This window comes from Mixophyes fleayi, chromosome 11, assembly GCF_038048845.1.
Source record: "Mixophyes fleayi isolate aMixFle1 chromosome 11, aMixFle1.hap1, whole genome shotgun sequence".
Taxonomy (NCBI): domain Eukaryota; kingdom Metazoa; phylum Chordata; class Amphibia; order Anura; family Limnodynastidae; genus Mixophyes; species Mixophyes fleayi.
In genome coordinates, this window is record NC_134412.1 from 85,659,075 (window position 1) to 85,677,607 (window position 18,533).

General features: G+C 45.7%; 1 protein-coding gene across 1 annotated transcript; it reads right to left on the minus strand.

Annotated features, from left to right (window-relative positions):
- Positions 1-3,151: 3,151 nt before the first annotated feature.
- NOL9 (nucleolar protein 9) lies at positions 3,152-17,362 on the minus strand. Its single transcript, XM_075190141.1, has 12 exons — positions 16,957-17,362; positions 15,176-15,395; positions 13,861-13,991; positions 12,209-12,344; positions 11,243-11,339; positions 10,152-10,249; positions 9,285-9,446; positions 8,679-8,973; positions 8,461-8,572; positions 6,497-6,674; positions 5,916-6,049; positions 3,152-3,600 (listed from the first exon to the last, which is right to left on the minus strand). The coding sequence occupies exons 1-12, from the start codon at positions 17,293-17,295 to the stop codon at positions 3,490-3,492; spliced, it is 2,013 nt and encodes a 670-aa protein (XP_075046242.1). The 5' UTR covers positions 17,296-17,362; the 3' UTR covers positions 3,152-3,489.
- Positions 17,363-18,533: the final 1,171 nt, after the last annotated feature.

Here is an 18,533-nt window from a genome sequence, read left to right on the forward strand (position 1 = left end):
TGTCACAGGTTAGCCAACACTGCTCTAGACAGAGGACTTTCTACAGTCAGCCCCCTGAAACAGTTCAGGACAGGTAAGGGCTATATAGAATTCAGGAGAGATAGTATAAAGGAAATGCTTACAAATAGGATAAGGGATATATGATCCTTAGACGCTAAGCGGGAGATTCAATCCGATGCTAGGTGCCTCTGAAACCGTTGCTGACAATGACCACTGTGCACATCGGCGGCCATTGCGGTAGGAATCTCCGCTCACTTTTCTGCACACCTCTATGGGGGTGCGAGTACAGTAAAATCTCTGACGTGAGGTGTCTCGGTGGATGTTCCGGAGACACCTCGCATCGGATTGAATCTCCCTCTTAGGGCCTATTTTGCACATTCGAGGACTAAAACAAAGACCTTAAAGAGGATTTTTCTTTCAAATTCCAAAACACGACAGAACTTGATATTTTATATCGTATTTAATTTTGGACTCGGCCTGTGCATACGGCCATGGTTAAACACGATGCAGGGAAGTAGGGGCCAGAGTTCTGGTGGTGCACTGATCTGGATGGGTGTGATGCGGTGCCCTATGGTCTGCGGGCTGGATCTCTACATGTCTATCTGCTTCCTAAGGCACTGATGGCTATCCTGTGACACTCCAGGTGTTGTGAAACTACAAGCCCCTGCATGCTTTGCCAGCTATCAGCTAATTATCTACTGGCAAAGCATGCTGGGGCTTGTAGTTTCACAACACCTGGAGCCTCACAGGTTAGACATCACTGTCCTAAGGCGAACTAGTTATGTTCTCTAGTGTCTTTCTCAGGATTATTAAATGGGGCAAAGTTCATGTGTTTTATTGTAACCTGGACGCCAATGTAGCGCGTTCTCAGGTTCAGGAGACGAGACAAATACCTGACAAGAGTACACCCTACATTTTGGACTTGTCAAACCAATGGTTCATTAGTCACCTTACATTATGTGAGAGCACCCAAAATACGTCTGATTTGCCCAATTTTTTTATTTTTATTAATATCAATTTCTGAAAAGTGGGCATCAATTTGTCCCCCTTTGTACTACCCATATAGTACTGTCCAATAGCTATTGCTTGGTGTGACCACGCATTTGTAATTCTACTTTGTCAGATGTTCAATAAGGAAACGCGTAGGGTGATATCCCGCATCACTGTTTCTGCAGTTCTCAGCCCCACAAAGACCTACAACCCAGAGCCTTCTACTCAGAGACCAGGGCAGAGATTAAAGGTCATCTGGATACTTACGGCGATTGCAACTAAGCTTTTTAGAATATCATTTTAATTTACTAGTTTGTAAGATTTTGTTTTTTATGCTACACCCCAACTTCATTATCGGTTCATTTCCAGGAAGGTTCTTGTGACTAAACAGCTTATCATCATCATCATCATCATTTATTTATATAGCGCCACTGATTCCGCAGCGCTGTACAGAGAGCTCACTCACATCAGTCCCTGTCCCATTGGAGCTTACAGTCTAAATTCCCTAACATACATAAACATACCGACAGACAGAGAGACTAGGGTCAATTTTGATAGCAGCCAATTAGCCTACTAGTATGGTTTTGGAGTATGGGAGGAAACCGGAGCACCCGGAGGAAACCCACGCTGACATGGGGAGAACATACAAACTTCACACAGATAAGGCCATGGTAAGGAATTGAACTCATGACCCCAGCGCTGTGCGGCAGAAGTGCTAACCACTGAGCCACCGTGCTGCCCAAACGAGCTGAATATTACTTCAAAAATACTACAAGATTGCTCGTCCCCTTTTCACTTTGTATTTATTAGGTGGAGTTTGTGTTAATGTTTCAGGATCTTAGAAGGAGCAGACACTGTATAAAGGAGCTCGTACAACAAAGAACTTCTAGATGAATAGATAGATCCGATTTGCTTGTAGTGATAAACAGGTTGCTCTGCTTTGTCACACGTATACATACATGTCAGACCATCCATAGTCATGTAGTGTAGATTACTAGGTGTATGGAGATTCCTTCGGATAGATGCAGAAGACACTGTGCAGACACGGCAAACAGAAGAGCATAGGAAGGCCGAGGACTATTCATAGGATCAGGAAAGCATCACGTAGCCCTAAGTATGGTTTATTGTTACTGCCTATTTATCACCTAATCTTTATTTTCAGTATTAACGTCCATCACTTACAATGGATAAACGTGGACAGTTCGTTTGTTTTTTGCCCTATGTGTCTGCTCCCTACCTCACTCGCCACATGATCACTCCAAGTAGCCGACTGTCCACAAGTTGTCTACAAGTTCTGTTGGTGTCTAAAGTACAATGAACCCACCAAACAACCAAGGGTAGGCAGAGGGAATGCATAGGGTGCGAGTCCAAAATAGAGAGATACACAACCGTAAACATAGGATTTCAAATTACACATCGGTTTTGAGAAGCAACGTGGACTGACAGGATGAACAGAGAGCAAGAAGACGGAGACGGGAAGACAGCATTGACAACATGGAGATCCTCACACATTCCTGATGATGTCCTTTGTTATCTTCCTCAATCTTTTCCACTGCCTTGGATCCATCATCTATTTATATAGCGGCACTAATTCCGCAGCGCTGTACAGAGAACTCACTCACATCAGTCCCTGCCCCATTGGGGCTTTCAGTCTAAATTCCCTAACACACACACACACACACACACACACACACACACAGTGACTTTCTTTTTGGAGGATAATAGAGCAAATACTCCAATGCCACCATCAAGGAATGGAACGTTGGTGCTGTAGAAGGTGGTCTTTGATTGGCTGTAACCAAACCGGTACCGCCTTCTGCGACCCTGAACTACGCCTCTCTCACAAACCTCTCCTAACCAATCACTATCAAAACCAGAAATTGCCATTTACCCCAATGGGTAAGTGCATAGCATTTCAAATGCACCAGTCACTTACACCCCCCCCCCCCCCAGTGGGGGCAGCCATTTTCTGGGCTGAACCAGTATCCTTAACCAGTGATGGCACGAAGTCCTAATGAACAGACAAGCTGCCCGTTCATAGATATCGAGATAGCCCAATGGCTGCCTCCGTAGTGACTGGTGAACTTTAAGGAAACATAGCAAATCAAACTTAGAAGAGATGAAGAATCGTATAGCCGAAAAACAGGATAAAAGAGCAAACTTATGTTAATTCACTTAAACCTTTATTGCAAAAACGTCCGACATTTATTTTTAAAGGGGTTCGGTTCTTGTGGCATAAAATATTTACATATTATACAAGTGGGCATAAAACTGTGTCACATATACTCAGATGATTACTGTTAGCTTTACAAAGCACCATATGGACTTTAAAAAGAAAAACCAACAACATGGCTTTAAGAAAGAAAATTATTTTTAAAAGTATTTACATAGCAAAGTCACAGCCAATCCTCCCCTAGGAGAACGCTAATAACTTAAGCCAACAGTTTAAAGGTAAGAGAAAGTAAAATATAGCTCAATAACCACAAAGAAACGACAGCGTTAGAGATGTTCCCGTCGTTTCAGATGTTTGTTCAGTTTTATCTTGCCGGAGCCGTATATAGAGAAATCATATTCCGAGGTCACGTACGGAATGTCACCCTTGATTCCAGGCTTGTCATGTGAAAGAACGAGAGGGAGGAAAACACAATATTAAATTACTGAAATGGAAAAAAAGTTAAGCAACTGTAAAATAGATGATGATGAAACTATGAGCAGTAAATTATTGTTTTTTTTAAAAAAAAAAAATAGTTATTCTGAAACGATGGACTAATTATAGAACGACACTGTGGAACAATTGTAAACGAAGCTGCCAACAGAGCTGGGGGAAGTGGGTTTGGTGCCAACTAGGAAAGTTAGAGTGTAAGCTCACCGGGGCAGGGACTGATAGTCCTGGATAGAAGTCTCAGAAGGGCCAACACTACACAGAGGATAATAAATGTTCCCTCATCCTAGCCACATTCCGCTGGCCACAACACTTTTATTAACTTAAATTCTATAATCTGATCTACGGCCCATCTGGGGCACCCTGCTATGGCCTCTCTCAAAGTAACAGAAGAGATAATACGGATACATACATTTCTGCTAACTGATCCAAATCAGTGACTTGACAGGTGAGGAGTACTTCACCAAGATAAGGTTTACTAAATTGGGTTTCACAGATAACAACGTTCTGCAACTTAAGTTATGTATACCATTAAAAAAAACAAACAAAACCAAAACAGCAGGCAGGAGTCTGGTTCACCCTGCTGGACCAAGTATCCGACATGTATGGACCTTAGCATGACTCAATCACATCTCCTATTTAGTTTTTAAAATGTGTCTTATTTTATGAATGAAGAGGAAGCAATACTGAGCACAGAGCGACGCCTATCTAGGGTATGAGTGGTGGGAGGCTAGCCAGCAGGCGCCAGGGGGGGGGAGGAGGAGCACCAGCCAGCAGACGCCAGGGGGGGAGGAGGAGGACCGAGCGCTAGCCAGCAGACGCCAGGGGGGGAGGAGGAGGACCGAGCGCTAGCCAGCAGACGCCAGGGGGGGAGGAGGAGGACCGAGCGCTAGCCAGCAGACGCCAGGGGGGGAGGAGGAGGACAGAGCGCTAGCCAGCAGACGCCAGGGGGGGGGGGGGGGAGGAGGAGGACCGAGCGCTAGCCAGCAGGCGCCAGGGGGGGGGGGGAGGAGGAGGACCGAGCGCTAGCCAGCAGGCGCCAGGGGGGGGGGGGGAGGAGGAGGACCGAGCGCTAGCCAGCAGGCGCCAGGGGGGAGGAGAAGAACCGAGCGCTAGCCAGCAGGCGCCAGGGGGGGAGGAGGAGGACCGAGCGCTAGCCAGCAGACGCCAGGGGGGGGGGAGGAGGAGGACCGAGCTCTAGCCAGCAGACGCCAGGGGGGGGGGAGGAGGAGGACCGAGCTCTAGCCAGCAGACGCCAGGGGGGGGAGGAGGAGGACCGAGCTCTAGCCAGCAGACGCCAGGGGGGGGAGGAGGAGGACCGAGCTCTAGCCAGCAGACGCCAGGGGGGGAGGAGGAGGACCGAGCGCTAGCCAGCAGACGCCAGGGGGGGGAGGAGGAGGACCGAGCGCTAGCCAGCAGGCGCCAGGGGGGGGAGGAGGAGGACCGAGCGCTAGCCAGCAGGCGCCAGGGGGGGAGGAGGAGGACCGAGCGCTAGCCAGCAGGCGCCAGGGGGGGAAGGAGGAGGACCGAGCGCTAGCCAGCAGGCGCCAGGGGGGGAAGGAGGAGGACCGAGCGCTAGCCAGCAGACGCCAGGGGAGGAGGAGGAGGACTGAGCGCTAGCCAGCAGGCGCCAGGGGGAGGAGGAGGAGGACCGAGCGCTAGCCAGCAGGCGCCAGGGGGGGAAGGAGGAGGACCGAGCGCTAGCCAGCAGACGCCAGGGGAGGAGGAGGAGGACTGAGCGCTAGCCAGCAGGCGCCAGGGGGGGAGGAGGAGAAGGACCGAGCGCTAGCCAGCAGGCGCCAGGGGGAGGAGGAGGAGGACCGAGCGCTAGCCAGCAGGCGCCAGGGGGGGGAGGAGGAGGACCGAGCGCTAGCCAGCAGACGCCAGGGGGGGGGGGAAGCAGGACCGAGCGCTAGCCAGCAGGCGCCAGGGGGGGGAGGAGGAGGACCGAGCGCTAGCCAGCAGGCGCCAGGGGGGGAGGAGGAGGACCGAGCGCTAGCCAGCAGGCGCCAGGGGGGGGAGGAGGAGGACCGAGCGCTAGCCAGCAGACGCCAGGGGGGGGGGGGGGGGAAGCAGGACCGAGCGCTAGCCAGCAGGCGCCAGGGGAGGAGGAGGAGGACCGAGCGCTAGCCAGCAGGCACCAGGGGGGGGAGGAGGAGGACCGAGCGCTAGCCAGCAGGCGCCATGGGGGGGGGGGGGAAGCAGGGCTGAGCGCTAGCCAGCAGATGTGGGAGGAAGAAATTCAAACTGAAATGAGACATACCTGGTGCTTGAAAACGCTGTGTGGTATAGAAATGTTGCCGATCAGCAGACAGTTAACCTGTGTGAGAGTCTCCGGTGGCACCGGGGTAAGGATGTGGTACACCTTCTTTGCCATATTAATACCACGAACGATCCCTAGTGATATAAAACCATATCAAAACAAAGCACATTACCATAAGCCTAATATAAATATGTGCGTAAAGTGTATCTGACACCTACACACAGCGAGTACCAGTAACTGGTGACATCACCGAGCACCCTATATCCTACATTCTTCTTTATCTCTGGTTAATTATATTATCTCTCTCATCAATTATATTAGGTATTCAGGATATACCTCTTTGTGCTCTATGTTGAGCAATTAAGCTTGAACTTTCCATTGTATGTTTCGAAACAGAGTAACGAGTGTAAGGTTGGTCACATGTTCCAGCAGAAACCATTAAAAATTGGATAAATAAGCTTGGGGAGCGACGGACCCATACATTTCTATACAAAGTAAGAAGACTAACAGTTAAGGATATTTTAATTTCAGTAAGTAACTGGGGACGTGGAATAGTCCATATGCACTAATCCATAACTCACCGAATCCCAGGCAGTCGCAGATCGGAGTCTGTGTCAGTATCACAGGGCCGCTGTCCTGACTGCGGACATCATCCAGAATGCGGCAGAGCCCGACCCAGCTGGCGTTAGCGGAGTACATGATGTGGGACGGAGCCACGTCGGAATGGATGACGCGCAGCGCCACCGCGTTGAAAGGCACCTGGAAACATTAGCGCTGTGTTAATTGTGCTATATAGAGTAAAAATGTCACCAACCGATTTCAGTAACACAAAACGTGATACTAACATGTTGTATTGTATGAAGAGGAAGTGATAGTCAGTGATCACCTTTTCCTTACTAACTACACTACATCGGGCAGACATTCACTGTCAGATACTCACCACTGCCTGCTGGATACAAACCGTATATTATATTACTTTTATATACACTTATAACATGTAGATGGTCATTATAATTCTGCATTCTCCACTTAGGAACAACATTCTTTCTTTCATTAGGACCCCAGGCGGTGCTTCTGCGGTGGTTTCCAAACACCTCCCCCTCCCACATTACCCTCAACTATTTTACATTCTCTATGCCGTTACTGTTCTCTGTTATCGGCCACATTCTACAAAGGGCGACTGGGTTATCGACAGCTCTGTGTATGAAAATCCGTCTTATTCTCTTCTAAAGCGACCGACTTATTTTCCAATGAGTTGGTTCTTTAATTACAGGATAATAATGTTTCCTCGGACAGTTGGTAAAGTTTATTTGGGGCAATTCAGCCACCAAATCACCAGGATTTACAGTACACCCCTCACACACACACACAGCTGAAACAATTTTTATGACAATGAAGTCTCAATTTACTAGGAACCAGTGACCACACAGAGGCATGAGGTACTTTGCGCCTCAATGAGGTTATTAGTTTTTTGCAAAATGCATTGTCATCATTATAGTAGCTGCCTCCATTGTGTGTAAGGAATGGGTGCACTTTAAAATCTCATGTGTGTAGTTTGTCTGTAATACATGCAAAATGCTGACGACAGTCCTGGAAAGTGCAACTTAGCTATGCAAATCCTTCACTTCCCCATTTCCTGCAGTATTGCATTAAGTACAATCTTTACCAGTAGCCCTGACCAGCGTCTATCCCTCCTCAACATCTGTGTTACATTGTAAGGCTCGTCTGCTCTGCACCTGGGCTGTGACATGTCCTCCACTGTTCCATCTATTTCCACGCAGAACAGAATATTTTCTGGCATTTATAAAGAGCTTTCATTGATTCATCATAGCAATGTAAAAATGCACAGACTCACAGTTACATAGGGCCTATGTGCACCATCTAATAGACAGGAGGCGCCTGTAAGTAACTGCTCTGCTACCAGATAATCACCATGCGCTTCCTCCGACAGTCTGTAGGGGGCGTTCTCGGTGACTGGTTGCATGGCGGGAGGAGAGAAAGCACGACGCATCGATACAATCTGTCTGGAACCTTTTAGAACCTTTTGTCCACAGGAGCCCTGAGACTTGCATTTGTATCTCTCAACTACGTTTCTCGCCTCATGAGATATTGAATGGGTCGGGCCTTCATAAATGTGGATGGACAGTCTAACAATGCACATACTACAATACACGAGAAGATCCGGCTGTTTGGCTGGAGAAGGAAGGGGGCACAGTTATTGCCTTCGGTCAATAACTGCAGAAGCGATCAAATGCGGTCATTGCCCAAATAGATTTTTCAGGCAACAGACATCTGAAAGATCACGATTACTTACATTCTATGATTTGCATCCAATTAGGCCTAAAACACAAAGGAATTTCTATATCTTGCTACAATTATGACAGATGTGGACTAGGGGTTCAGCCTGCGATTAAAACAATGATAAGATATAAAACTGGAAGTCAGACAGGCCGGCAAAACCACGCCAAGTATGGGCACCTTAAACTGATAAACAAAGTGTGTTCTCGCTGCCTGCAAACAAGAGAACATCGCTCACAGTACTCACCTCATAGGGCAATAAGCTGTTCAACGGAATGATGTTTTCTGGGTCAGACTGCTGCAATTTATTAATGTACCCCAACATGGCAATGTCTCGCAGAATCCAACTGTGACAAGGCCTTCAAAAGGAAATAGACGTATATTTGGGAAAATGCCGTCTTCTGCTTAATAAGTAACCCACTTCCACCCTACAGAACGAAGAAAGGACACAAACCGGCTACTTACACATTCTCAGTATCTCCCGCTCTAACGAAATCGCTCTCGATGGGCAGGAGCTGATGTCCCGCTGACGCTCTGAGACGAAGGCCGTCCAGGCAGTCGTGATCCTCTTCGTCGGAGAAGTCCAAACTTTTGTTTTTGCACCGAGCCTGCGATCGGCCTTTTGTCGTGAAGCCCGCGGTGTTCTTGACGAATTCTGGCGTAAGGGGTTCCATGCTGTGTCCGTCTTTTGCAGTCATCTGGACAATGTGACTCGGGGAAAGGAGGTGGATTAAGTCAATCAAGAGCAGTAATCCGAATCCTGGGGAAAAGAAAAGAAAATTCTGGCAAATAAATATCGTAGGTGACGTTGCCGTAAGATTGAGGGGTTATAAGGATGGATTTCAAAACAAATATTTGAACACTAGTGCAGGAGTAATCTCTCTAAAACCAAGGTGCATCTATATACCGGCCCATAATCCTCTGCTCTAAGGTAACCATGTGACCTTAAACCCAGTTACTGGTGTCGGGAGAGGTGCATAATCAGCCAATCTCTGAGATTAAGAGAGAACAGAACATTCTATCTCAAAGCTAAATCCCCACAGACTGAACATCAGAAGAGATGAAACGTACCTTTCACCCAGCCCATGGTGTTGATAATGAGGGGCTGGTCTCTCTTATAACAAGTGATTACATATTTCACAGACTCGATAAACCGCTCCATGTCCTGTTCACAAGACGTTTCCCCGAAGTAAACCATTTTGTCAGCGTTTCGCTGGTGAGTAAACGGAGGACCTAGCATCGAAGGAAGAAAAGAATCAAAAAAGACCAAGACATAGAACATAATGGCAACTAAACACTAAATCACCATTTACTTCCAATGCGCACAGTATATATCCCATGACAACGGACAAACGTGGTCTCTCTATTACAACTTTGGACGGTCTGCCACTGTATTTAGCTTAAAATGTCCAAGAGTGAGATTTACTATCTTCTATTAAGGAAAAGTGGAGGAGCAACCAATCAAATTCTAGTTATTTATCTAATACATTCTAGACTATCATAGCTAAAATCTGATTGGTTGCTATGGGAAACGCCTCCACTTTTCCCTCTTAGAAGGTTTAGTAAATCAACCTCCGAGTTACTATAATACATATAGTACTTTGTGACCATCCCATATGGACCTGTCCCTCCACAGCTCAATATGAACTACTCACATTTTAAATAAAACAACTGCACATGGCCAGTTACCCGTCTATGTAAGTAGTGCGGTGGGACAGCACACTTAGGTTCAGCTTACTACCCGTATAGCTGTGGATCATCCGTCAGTGCAGAGAAACTGCAGGGGTCCATTAGTAAAAGTAAAATTCAATATCTCTACTGCAAAGTAGCTCTGTGACTGGAGGAAACCCTCCAAGAACCACTCCTTACGCTTCCTTGATTTCGCAGCAGATCCCTTTAAAACAAAAACAAGTCAAGGATGGGCAGCGAGACACTTACCTAGAACAGGCTCGTCGATGGTCAGCAAGGATATACACCCTGGAGGAGTGAATTCTGTCTGACCAAGGTCACAGTCCAAGTACCCAACACACGGGATCCTAAAAATAAATAAATAATTAGGATATCTACTGAGGCAGATATCATACAAGCCAGACTACAGGGATTCACTAGGATGTATGGAGGCACAGAATCATCATCATCACCATTTATTTATATAGCGCCACTAATTCCGCAGCGCTGTACAGAGAACTCACTCACATCAGTCCCTGCCCCATTGGGGCTTACAGTCCAAATTCCCTAACATACACACACAGACGCTGATGACCGTTTACAAAAATAAAGAATAAAAACGCTTTATGATTTTGGTTGGTAAATTTGACCAATCCGACCAACTACTGTACAAGGTATTATCTCAGGATCAATAACTACATGTGATCCAAATCTTTTATGATCAAGTTTAATCTGCAATGATAAAAAACCTTGTAGTGTGTACACAGCCTAAAATAATGTAAAGCTGGGTACATACTGCAAGGATTACAGCAGATTATCGGGCCAATCACATGATAAACGACCGTTCGGCCCGATATCACATCAGTGTGTACACCCTAACAATACAATGAACGGTTATAGTTTCAAAGCTCATCGTATGGTTTCATTTGATTTTATAAACGGACTAAAAATCTCGTTCAACGATGGAACGATGCTGTTCCAATCCTGCAGTGTGTAAGCACTCAGGACCGTCAGTGTCCATAGATCTCTATGGAGTGTGCAGAGTCACAACCTTTTCAGCTGATGGTTATGACAGATGAAGAGCACAGATCTGACGGTAAATCATGTAAAACGTGTATAGTGTGTACACAGGAATCGGATGCTGATCAGGAGTTTTTGTTTTTTTGTTTTTTTTTAATTGTTGGTAATACCGTTAAGGATATCGCATTGGGATAAATTTTCTGCAGTGTGTACCCAACCTAAGTCAACTTGCATATCTTGTCATTATGTGTAAACTAACTGTACAGTACTTACACTTTGTACATGTTTGCTAGTTTATAATTTATTTATTTTTAAAAAAAAAAAAAAAAAAAACAACTTACCTGTTTAGTAGTTGGTTGATGAGATATCTATTGAAAGTTGATTTTCCAACATTTTTTGGTCCACAAACAAGAACGATGGGGCAGCCATTGTCTTCCTCTGCAAATCGGCAATAAAACATCTTTATAGACTCGTGGACACATTCAATGGCTGTCAGTGTATATAATACCAACACAAACAAACCCCTATTTTTAAATTTTTAAGGGGCTGGGAAAAAAGTCTAAAAACCATCCACTTAACCCCTCATCTACTCTGCTCGATATTCCCTCTCTCCCCTGGCCCCTTCTTCCCTCCCCTGGCATCACCAGCTCCCTCTCGTGTCTGGTTTGTCCACCCTCCCTTAGGATGTAAGCTCTTATGAGCAGGGCCCCTCTTCCCTCGTATTTCCATACCTATTTTTCTGCTCTGTCCTTACTCCTTATGGCTGTCCTGGAGTTACTGAAGCATTGGTACTTTGTGTTTATCGTTCTGTACTGTTTAACCCTGTATGGTCTACTGTTTGTACTATGTACGGCGCTGCGGAAACCTTGTGGCGCCCAACAAATAAATGATAATAAAAACATCCCAGACTTAATGTAAAATAAAATAAAGCACATGCCAATTGACATGAAATTTACATTATATCTGCACAGTAAAATAAAATGTATAAAAATATATATCAAACGTGTGTTTCTCCAAGCAGATAGAGCCAGTCGGATATAACGCATAATATTTTGTACGTTTTGTATTAGTAAAACAAAGTTCTGCCCTGTAGGAATTACTGTCCAGCAGTATGCTGTATTTTGGTATTTTTGGTGTATTATAAAATGAGGGATATTCCACACGTAAAAACTACACTAAGTGAAAAATGAATGATGGTTTCTAGTAATGTACAGGTAGATAAGATCTTATAGGACAGTGAGTACTAAGTAACAAACATGTCATTCTAGGCACAATAAAATGAAATACATGAACATATGAAGACATACCAAGACACGCGTGTACCAACTGTTGTGCTACCGATACCGCATTCTGCGACATGATCACGCCAGTCTCCGGATCGCAGTTCTGAATGCCGATAGAGCGTAATACTGCATCCTCCACCTTGGATGAGCGTTTTCCTTTCTGAAGAAATGAACACAAGATATGACATCAAGGGCTAGTTTGAAAAAGTGGAGATGTTGCCTATAGCAACCAATCAGACTCTAGTAATCATTTATTCAGTAGATTCTACAAAATGACAATTAGAATCTGACTGGTTGCTACAGGCAACATCTCCACCCGCAGCTTAGTAAATCTAGCCACGAGTGTCTTCTGTGATACCAGAGACACCACATCACAGCAAAATCCCAGCTCTCATCAGCCCTGCAAGAGATCACCGATCCTATGGCATTTTCAGGGAAAGTCACTACTAATAGAGGTTTGTTTTTTTTTAAAAAAAAAAAAATTAGCTGGGAAAATACTGATCGTGCTGGAATTGGAGGGTACAATATTGAGATCACAATCTCAGAAACCACGTCTGGCCAACAAAAACCTACCAGAAAACATTTAGAGAGAGCAACTCTTAGTAAAGAAAGAAAGGGTAAAACATGCCTCTCTCACTACTCCAAATTCCAGCCAGAAGAGTGACGGACAAATCATCATCATCACCATTTATATAGCGCCACTGATTCCACAGCGCTGTACAGAGAACTCACGCACATCAGTCCCTGTCCCATAGAAGCTTACAGTCTAAATTCCCTAATACACACACACACACAGAGACAGAGAGACTAGGGTCAATTTAATAGCAACCAATTAACCTACTAGTATGTTTTTGGCGTGTGGGAGGAAACCGGAGCACCCGGAGGAAACCCACGCAAACACGGGGAGAACATACAAACTCCACACAGGAGTCGGGAATTGAACTCATGACCCCAATGTTGTGAGACAGAAGTTAACCACTGAGCCACACTGCTGCCCCCGCAAATCTGATATAACTACCCTCTAATGCAGACCTGGTCAACCTGTGGCCGCCCAGGTGTTGTGAAACACACCACACGCAATCTACCTATGTCTTAAAGGGAAATTAAACTATAAAGTGGGAACATTTTCACGCTATTTGTATTTATTCAGAAAAACAAGCAGATTTTTTTCTGCACAGATAAAAACATTATTATTTACAAACAGGTATGGCCATATTGCTTCCTCGGACAAAGCAAATTAAAGGTATACTATGATGTACCAGTGCCTTCATCGTACAAACGTCAGAATAAGGGCCAATTCAATTAGCTGCAAGGTCTTGAAGGAACTCTGTGGGATATTTCTGATAATAATCATTACGCATTTTTCAAAATGAGCGCTGTTTCTCGCACCATAATATCTTTTTTTTGTGCGCAGAAACACATTGCGGATAATTGCATCGACCCTTAAGAGTCTGGATTTACCAAACACAAACTTTCTGACAAACCAGACTTAAACCCTACACAACAGGAAATCATCTGCAAAACACACTTCAATATTGTGCTCCTTGACATTTCAGAGTTTTATTTATCTATTTCAGGTTCCTTAAAAACAGATATCAAGCTTTACGGAAAGATTCATTGAGTGATGCTAACAAAACCTCATAGACATCCAACACAGACAAGTTTAGGAAACGTACCGAGTCTGTCCAAAAGATGTTGGCATAATCTGGATGGCTGAGAATATAGCTGCTTGTTGTATCTTCTAGACGTTCCAGCAGCAGAATGGAAGACGAGGACTTAAAGTTCTTCATCACTGCACGTCTACAATCTGAAACGTACGAGGGACTGGTTTAGGAAATCAAACGGGTGCACGCTTCTGGTTTGGCATAAGGTAAACAGAAATTCAAAGATTTTTGCTGTATAAAGTACAAAAAATATATATGAATATTACATGCTTATTACTAGTCAGTTTGCCTCCATCCTTCCCTGAAGACATCGTCTGCCTAGTGTCAGTGGCACCAGTATGTAAGAGAGAGGAAGTTGATTCAAAAGTCTCCCTTCCAAGACTTTCAGCCATGTCTTTAAAACATCAGGTATATATTTGTTTACCTAGGATATAACATGATTATTGGTATCCAGTACTAAAAGCAGGGTGTGATATGACAAAGGCCAGTGAACATAATTAACTGATATACCGACATGGCTGAAAATAACAGATTTGTATAGTAACGTGTTGTGTTGCCTTGGTGACGTCATTCGTTCCCACATTCTCTGTGATCACTGGTTCATCACGTACAACTATCAGTAAGTAATGGAGTACTACAATTACAGTCATGTACTCTACATGTAGCTTTTCACTAAATAACATAATTGCATACTATACCATCAGGGGCTCTGTGGTAGAGATGATTTGGGTCTTACGGAGCACAATAATGATATATGGGGATAGCGATCTCTAGGAGATGCCTTTCCCCATGCGTCTAATCAAGTGATCAGGTATACAGGAGGACACTCAATCACTATATACCTACCACGCTGTCCGTCTGCCTTCCACCAAGCTAGAGATACTACCTCTCTATTGGGCATCGGTAATCACAAAGCACTTCAGTTTAACAATGCGTTGTCAACTTCCTCATGAAGCATTATCGGCAAAAAATCAATAGCAGTCTTAAATAAATCACCAACAGGGGCAAACGCAGGATTTGTAGAGGGGGGTTTCCACACCACGCCGCCAGTGGGCATGACCAGCATGCATGGGGGCGTGGCAATAATTTTAGACAATGCTTGGCTGCTCTCCCAACTCTTCCTATCCCTATAATATACATGGGCAATGCTGCGTGCACTACTGTTAGGTGCATGCAGCTCTCCCTTTTCAAGCAGAGCCGTGTGAAGCGGGGGCAGGGTCCAGCCACCTCAATTATACAGTGCCCCAGGCTTGTAGGGGGTTTCCAGGCACTAGGACACTCCCCCCCATTTGCTTCTGATCAATAATTCAGTGACTATAGACATTACCTAGAGAAAGATATGCACGCAGTATCAATCTGGCCTCCATGCGGATCTCTTTACACGTTCTCGATGTTTTCTTCTGTTTCATTCCTTCAACGGTCAGAAGCGAATGTGTTTTGGGGGAAAACAGCTCATAAGAGGTTTCATTTGAGCTGATGGTTAAGCCGAGCACTTCCACACTGCCGTACAAGCACGTCAGCACACATTTTCCGGTGAAAGTCAGTTTCTATTATATAAAAAGCAAAAAAAAAGTAAGAAACGTTATCCCTCTGTAAAACACAATTCTTTTGACACAACTCATGAGTCAATTTTTAAAGGGAACTTTGTTTTTATTCATTGTAAACATGTGAACCTCACCTCCGCATCGGACCCTCAAGAACAAAAGCATTATTCAATCTGTACATCTAGACATTTCATACTATTTGATTAAAGATGGTTTACACAGTGTAAGCTCTGGGGGTGCCACTTAGGAACTGGTGTCTGCCCTATAGGGTGTTGCGCTCCCACCCCTTCAGCTCATTATTTTGGCGGGGCGGGGCGGGGCGGGGAGCACATCCTCTGCTCCATTCTGAGGTTAAGAATGGAAGTGTAGCGCTGGGCTAGGACATCATATCCAAGTGTATCACAGACATTGGGGATAGGCAGCCAACAGCTTCACAGGTAAGAAGCTGTCGGCTGCTTCTCTTTTGTCAGTGCACCATGTGGTGGCATCGTGGGCGTTAAAATCACTGGGTGAACAATGCTATGTCACTCATTCAGTGCCCCAGCCAACTACCTAGGTGCGCCTGATGGTGGCGCAGGCCCAGGGTGTCCAAAAATGTAGCAAACTTCAGCATGTGATTAAATAAGTCTGAAAAGTGTCCAGTTTAAATGTCACTTAAGTGCAACCCAACTGATTAACATCAGATACACAGGGGGACATGCATCATCTGAAAACCTTAGAGAAGCTGTCTGTGTTCTTCGGCTGTGTCTTTTATAGGGTAACGCATCATCACGCTCCTTCATTATGAGTTTTGGGGAAATTAGAACCTGTGCCTTATAAATAACATTGTATTGATTGCATACAGGAGACCGTGGGTCAACCAAATCGTAAGACGTTTCCTATTTTAATGATTTTTTTCTCTATGAACCGCTGTTCACACTTTTGGAGCGGAAAATGGTGCAGTGCACATACATGGATTAATCCTTTTATCTGTATTTATCTATTTAATGACACTAAGACGTATTCATATATTTAGGTTATGATAAAACAGGATTTTTATTTTTATACATGTGGGGGAATTAGGATACAGGATGCTTTCAATTCATCTTTTTATTTTGGTATGAATATATGACTGTGAATCTGAGCACTGCTCAATTTCTTAATATCACTGTGTACTACAATAATTATTACAGATACTATATCATAATAGTACTTTACCTGCAGCCTTGTGCTTACATATGGCCATGGAGCATTTCTGTAACATCTAATATCCTTATAACTTATAGTAGGGAGTAGATTATTATAATATCCCATATATCAGACCAACCTGTGACTCTCCTGGTGTTTATGAAACTACAAGGCCCAGCATGCTTTGCCTGTAGATAGCACCTGTTGGCTGGCAGGGCATGCTGGGAGTTGTAGTTTTACAACATGTGGGGAGCCACGGGATGGCCTGGACTGCTATTATAATCAGTATACAGTGTACTGTGTGTGTACAGCTGGGATAGGATCACTGTCAGCATATTGGATACATTATTGTCTGCACAGTATATTATATAATATTATCGGTGTCCCGCACACTGACCTGGCCGGGCCCCACCACCATCACACAGATGCCCTCCTCCACCAGCAGCGCAGTGTGTCCCGGGCTCAGGGCGCCGCCGCCGGCCTCCTCGGAGGTGCTAGGCCGGGCCTTGGGCTGCTCGGATGCGGCCAGTTTGCACCGTTCAGCCAACGCATGGCGTCTCCGTGCGGACCCGCTCTTCCCGGGCCGGACCTTGAAGGAAGGTCCAGGGCGAGCACTGAGCGGCCGCTGCTTCATGGCGGAGAGTCCGGTAAGTGTTCCGCTGTCACTGGCAGAACGGAGCCGCCACACTGGCAGGTTTGAATGGCAAAGCACGGAGCCTGCCCACAGGACAACCATAAGTTATCCCGGGTGACATGGAAGGAACGTGACGTCCAGGGACACAACTCGTCATCAACCCAGGGTTAGGTCATGTTCGACCTGTACTTTGTACTATGCCCCGCCCACAGTGTAAGTCAATCTCGGCTGGAAATGGTCAGACAGGGCAAAGCAACGTGAGCCGCCTATAGGGGGCGTCACTTCCGGACTGAGACTGGTAGGGCATGCTGGGACTTGTAGTTCCCTTTTGCTTCTGTAAACAGGGAGAGCTAGTTAGATCCTCCAGCTTTAGGGAATGCAAAATAAGAAACGTATTGTTCTTAAAGGCATTAAAGTTGGATTCTTGTGGGAAGCAGGCAGCACTGCAGAAAGTTTATGGAAAGATCTGATAGCATCATTATTATTATTAGTATAGTTTTTTATTTATAAGGTGCTGCAAATGGGCCACAGCGCTGTACATAGGGAGTGAGCGCTGTACACATTTAACGGTATTGCACAATGCACAGACATGTATGAATAATAATCAGAGCCGTGACTTAGAATTCTAGCGCCTGGGGCGAGAAAGACAAATGTCGTGCCCCTAGCCCTCGATTTTAACCAAATGAACCTAAAATATTCCTAAATTGCGCCCCCCTTCAGCGGTGCTCCATGGGCGGTCGCCCCTGTCACATAGCCCTAGTTACGGCCCTGATAATAATTACACAATACTAGATTTCGGTGGGACTGTCCTGAATTTAGGACTCTGTCCTGCCCAGGAACATGTTTGTCCCACATTTGGGAACATTGGGGGGTATCTTCACAGCTGCTTTGCATAGCAAGCGGTGAGTGTGTGGAGGGGAAGAGAAGAATCTAAGTGGCAGCCTAGTGCAGGGGCGGATCTAGAAAATTGCTATACCCGGGGCGATTTAGGCCCTGCCCCCTTTCCGACATCTAAGGCTGCCGGCGGCTGCACACTATGTGCAGGTCCGCTCGGCAGTGACAGTGTGCTGCCCGGCTGCTCTGATTGTGTTTAAAACACAATCAGAGCAGCCGGGCAGCACACTGTCACTGCTGAACGGACCTGCACATACTGTGCAGCCGCCGGCAGCAAGTCCCTGCTAGGGGGGGTGATTGCCCTGATCGCCCCCCCTGGATCCGCCACTGGCCTAGTGCTGTACAGCGCTAGACAGGCAGCCCTCTGGGGGGAGTGGTCACGTCCCCCATCACAATGTGGCCACGCCCCCTGTCCAACTCCTAGGGACTGAAATGTTGGGAGGTAT

Bases quoted from the DNA above. Each gene is read 5' to 3' on its own strand.
- NOL9 (XM_075190141.1), bottom strand. From the start codon at position 17,295: ATGGTTGTCCTGTGGGCAGGCTCCGTGCTTTGCCATTCAAACCTGCCA. The intron at 10,250-11,242 runs GTAAGTTGTTTT...ATTTATTTTTAG, and splicing joins ATCAACCAACTACTAAACAG to GATCCCGTGTGTTGGGTACT. The intron at 8,974-9,284 runs GTACGTTTCATC...TCTTTTCCCCAG, and splicing joins CACCATGGGCTGGGTGAAAG to GATTCGGATTACTGCTCTTG.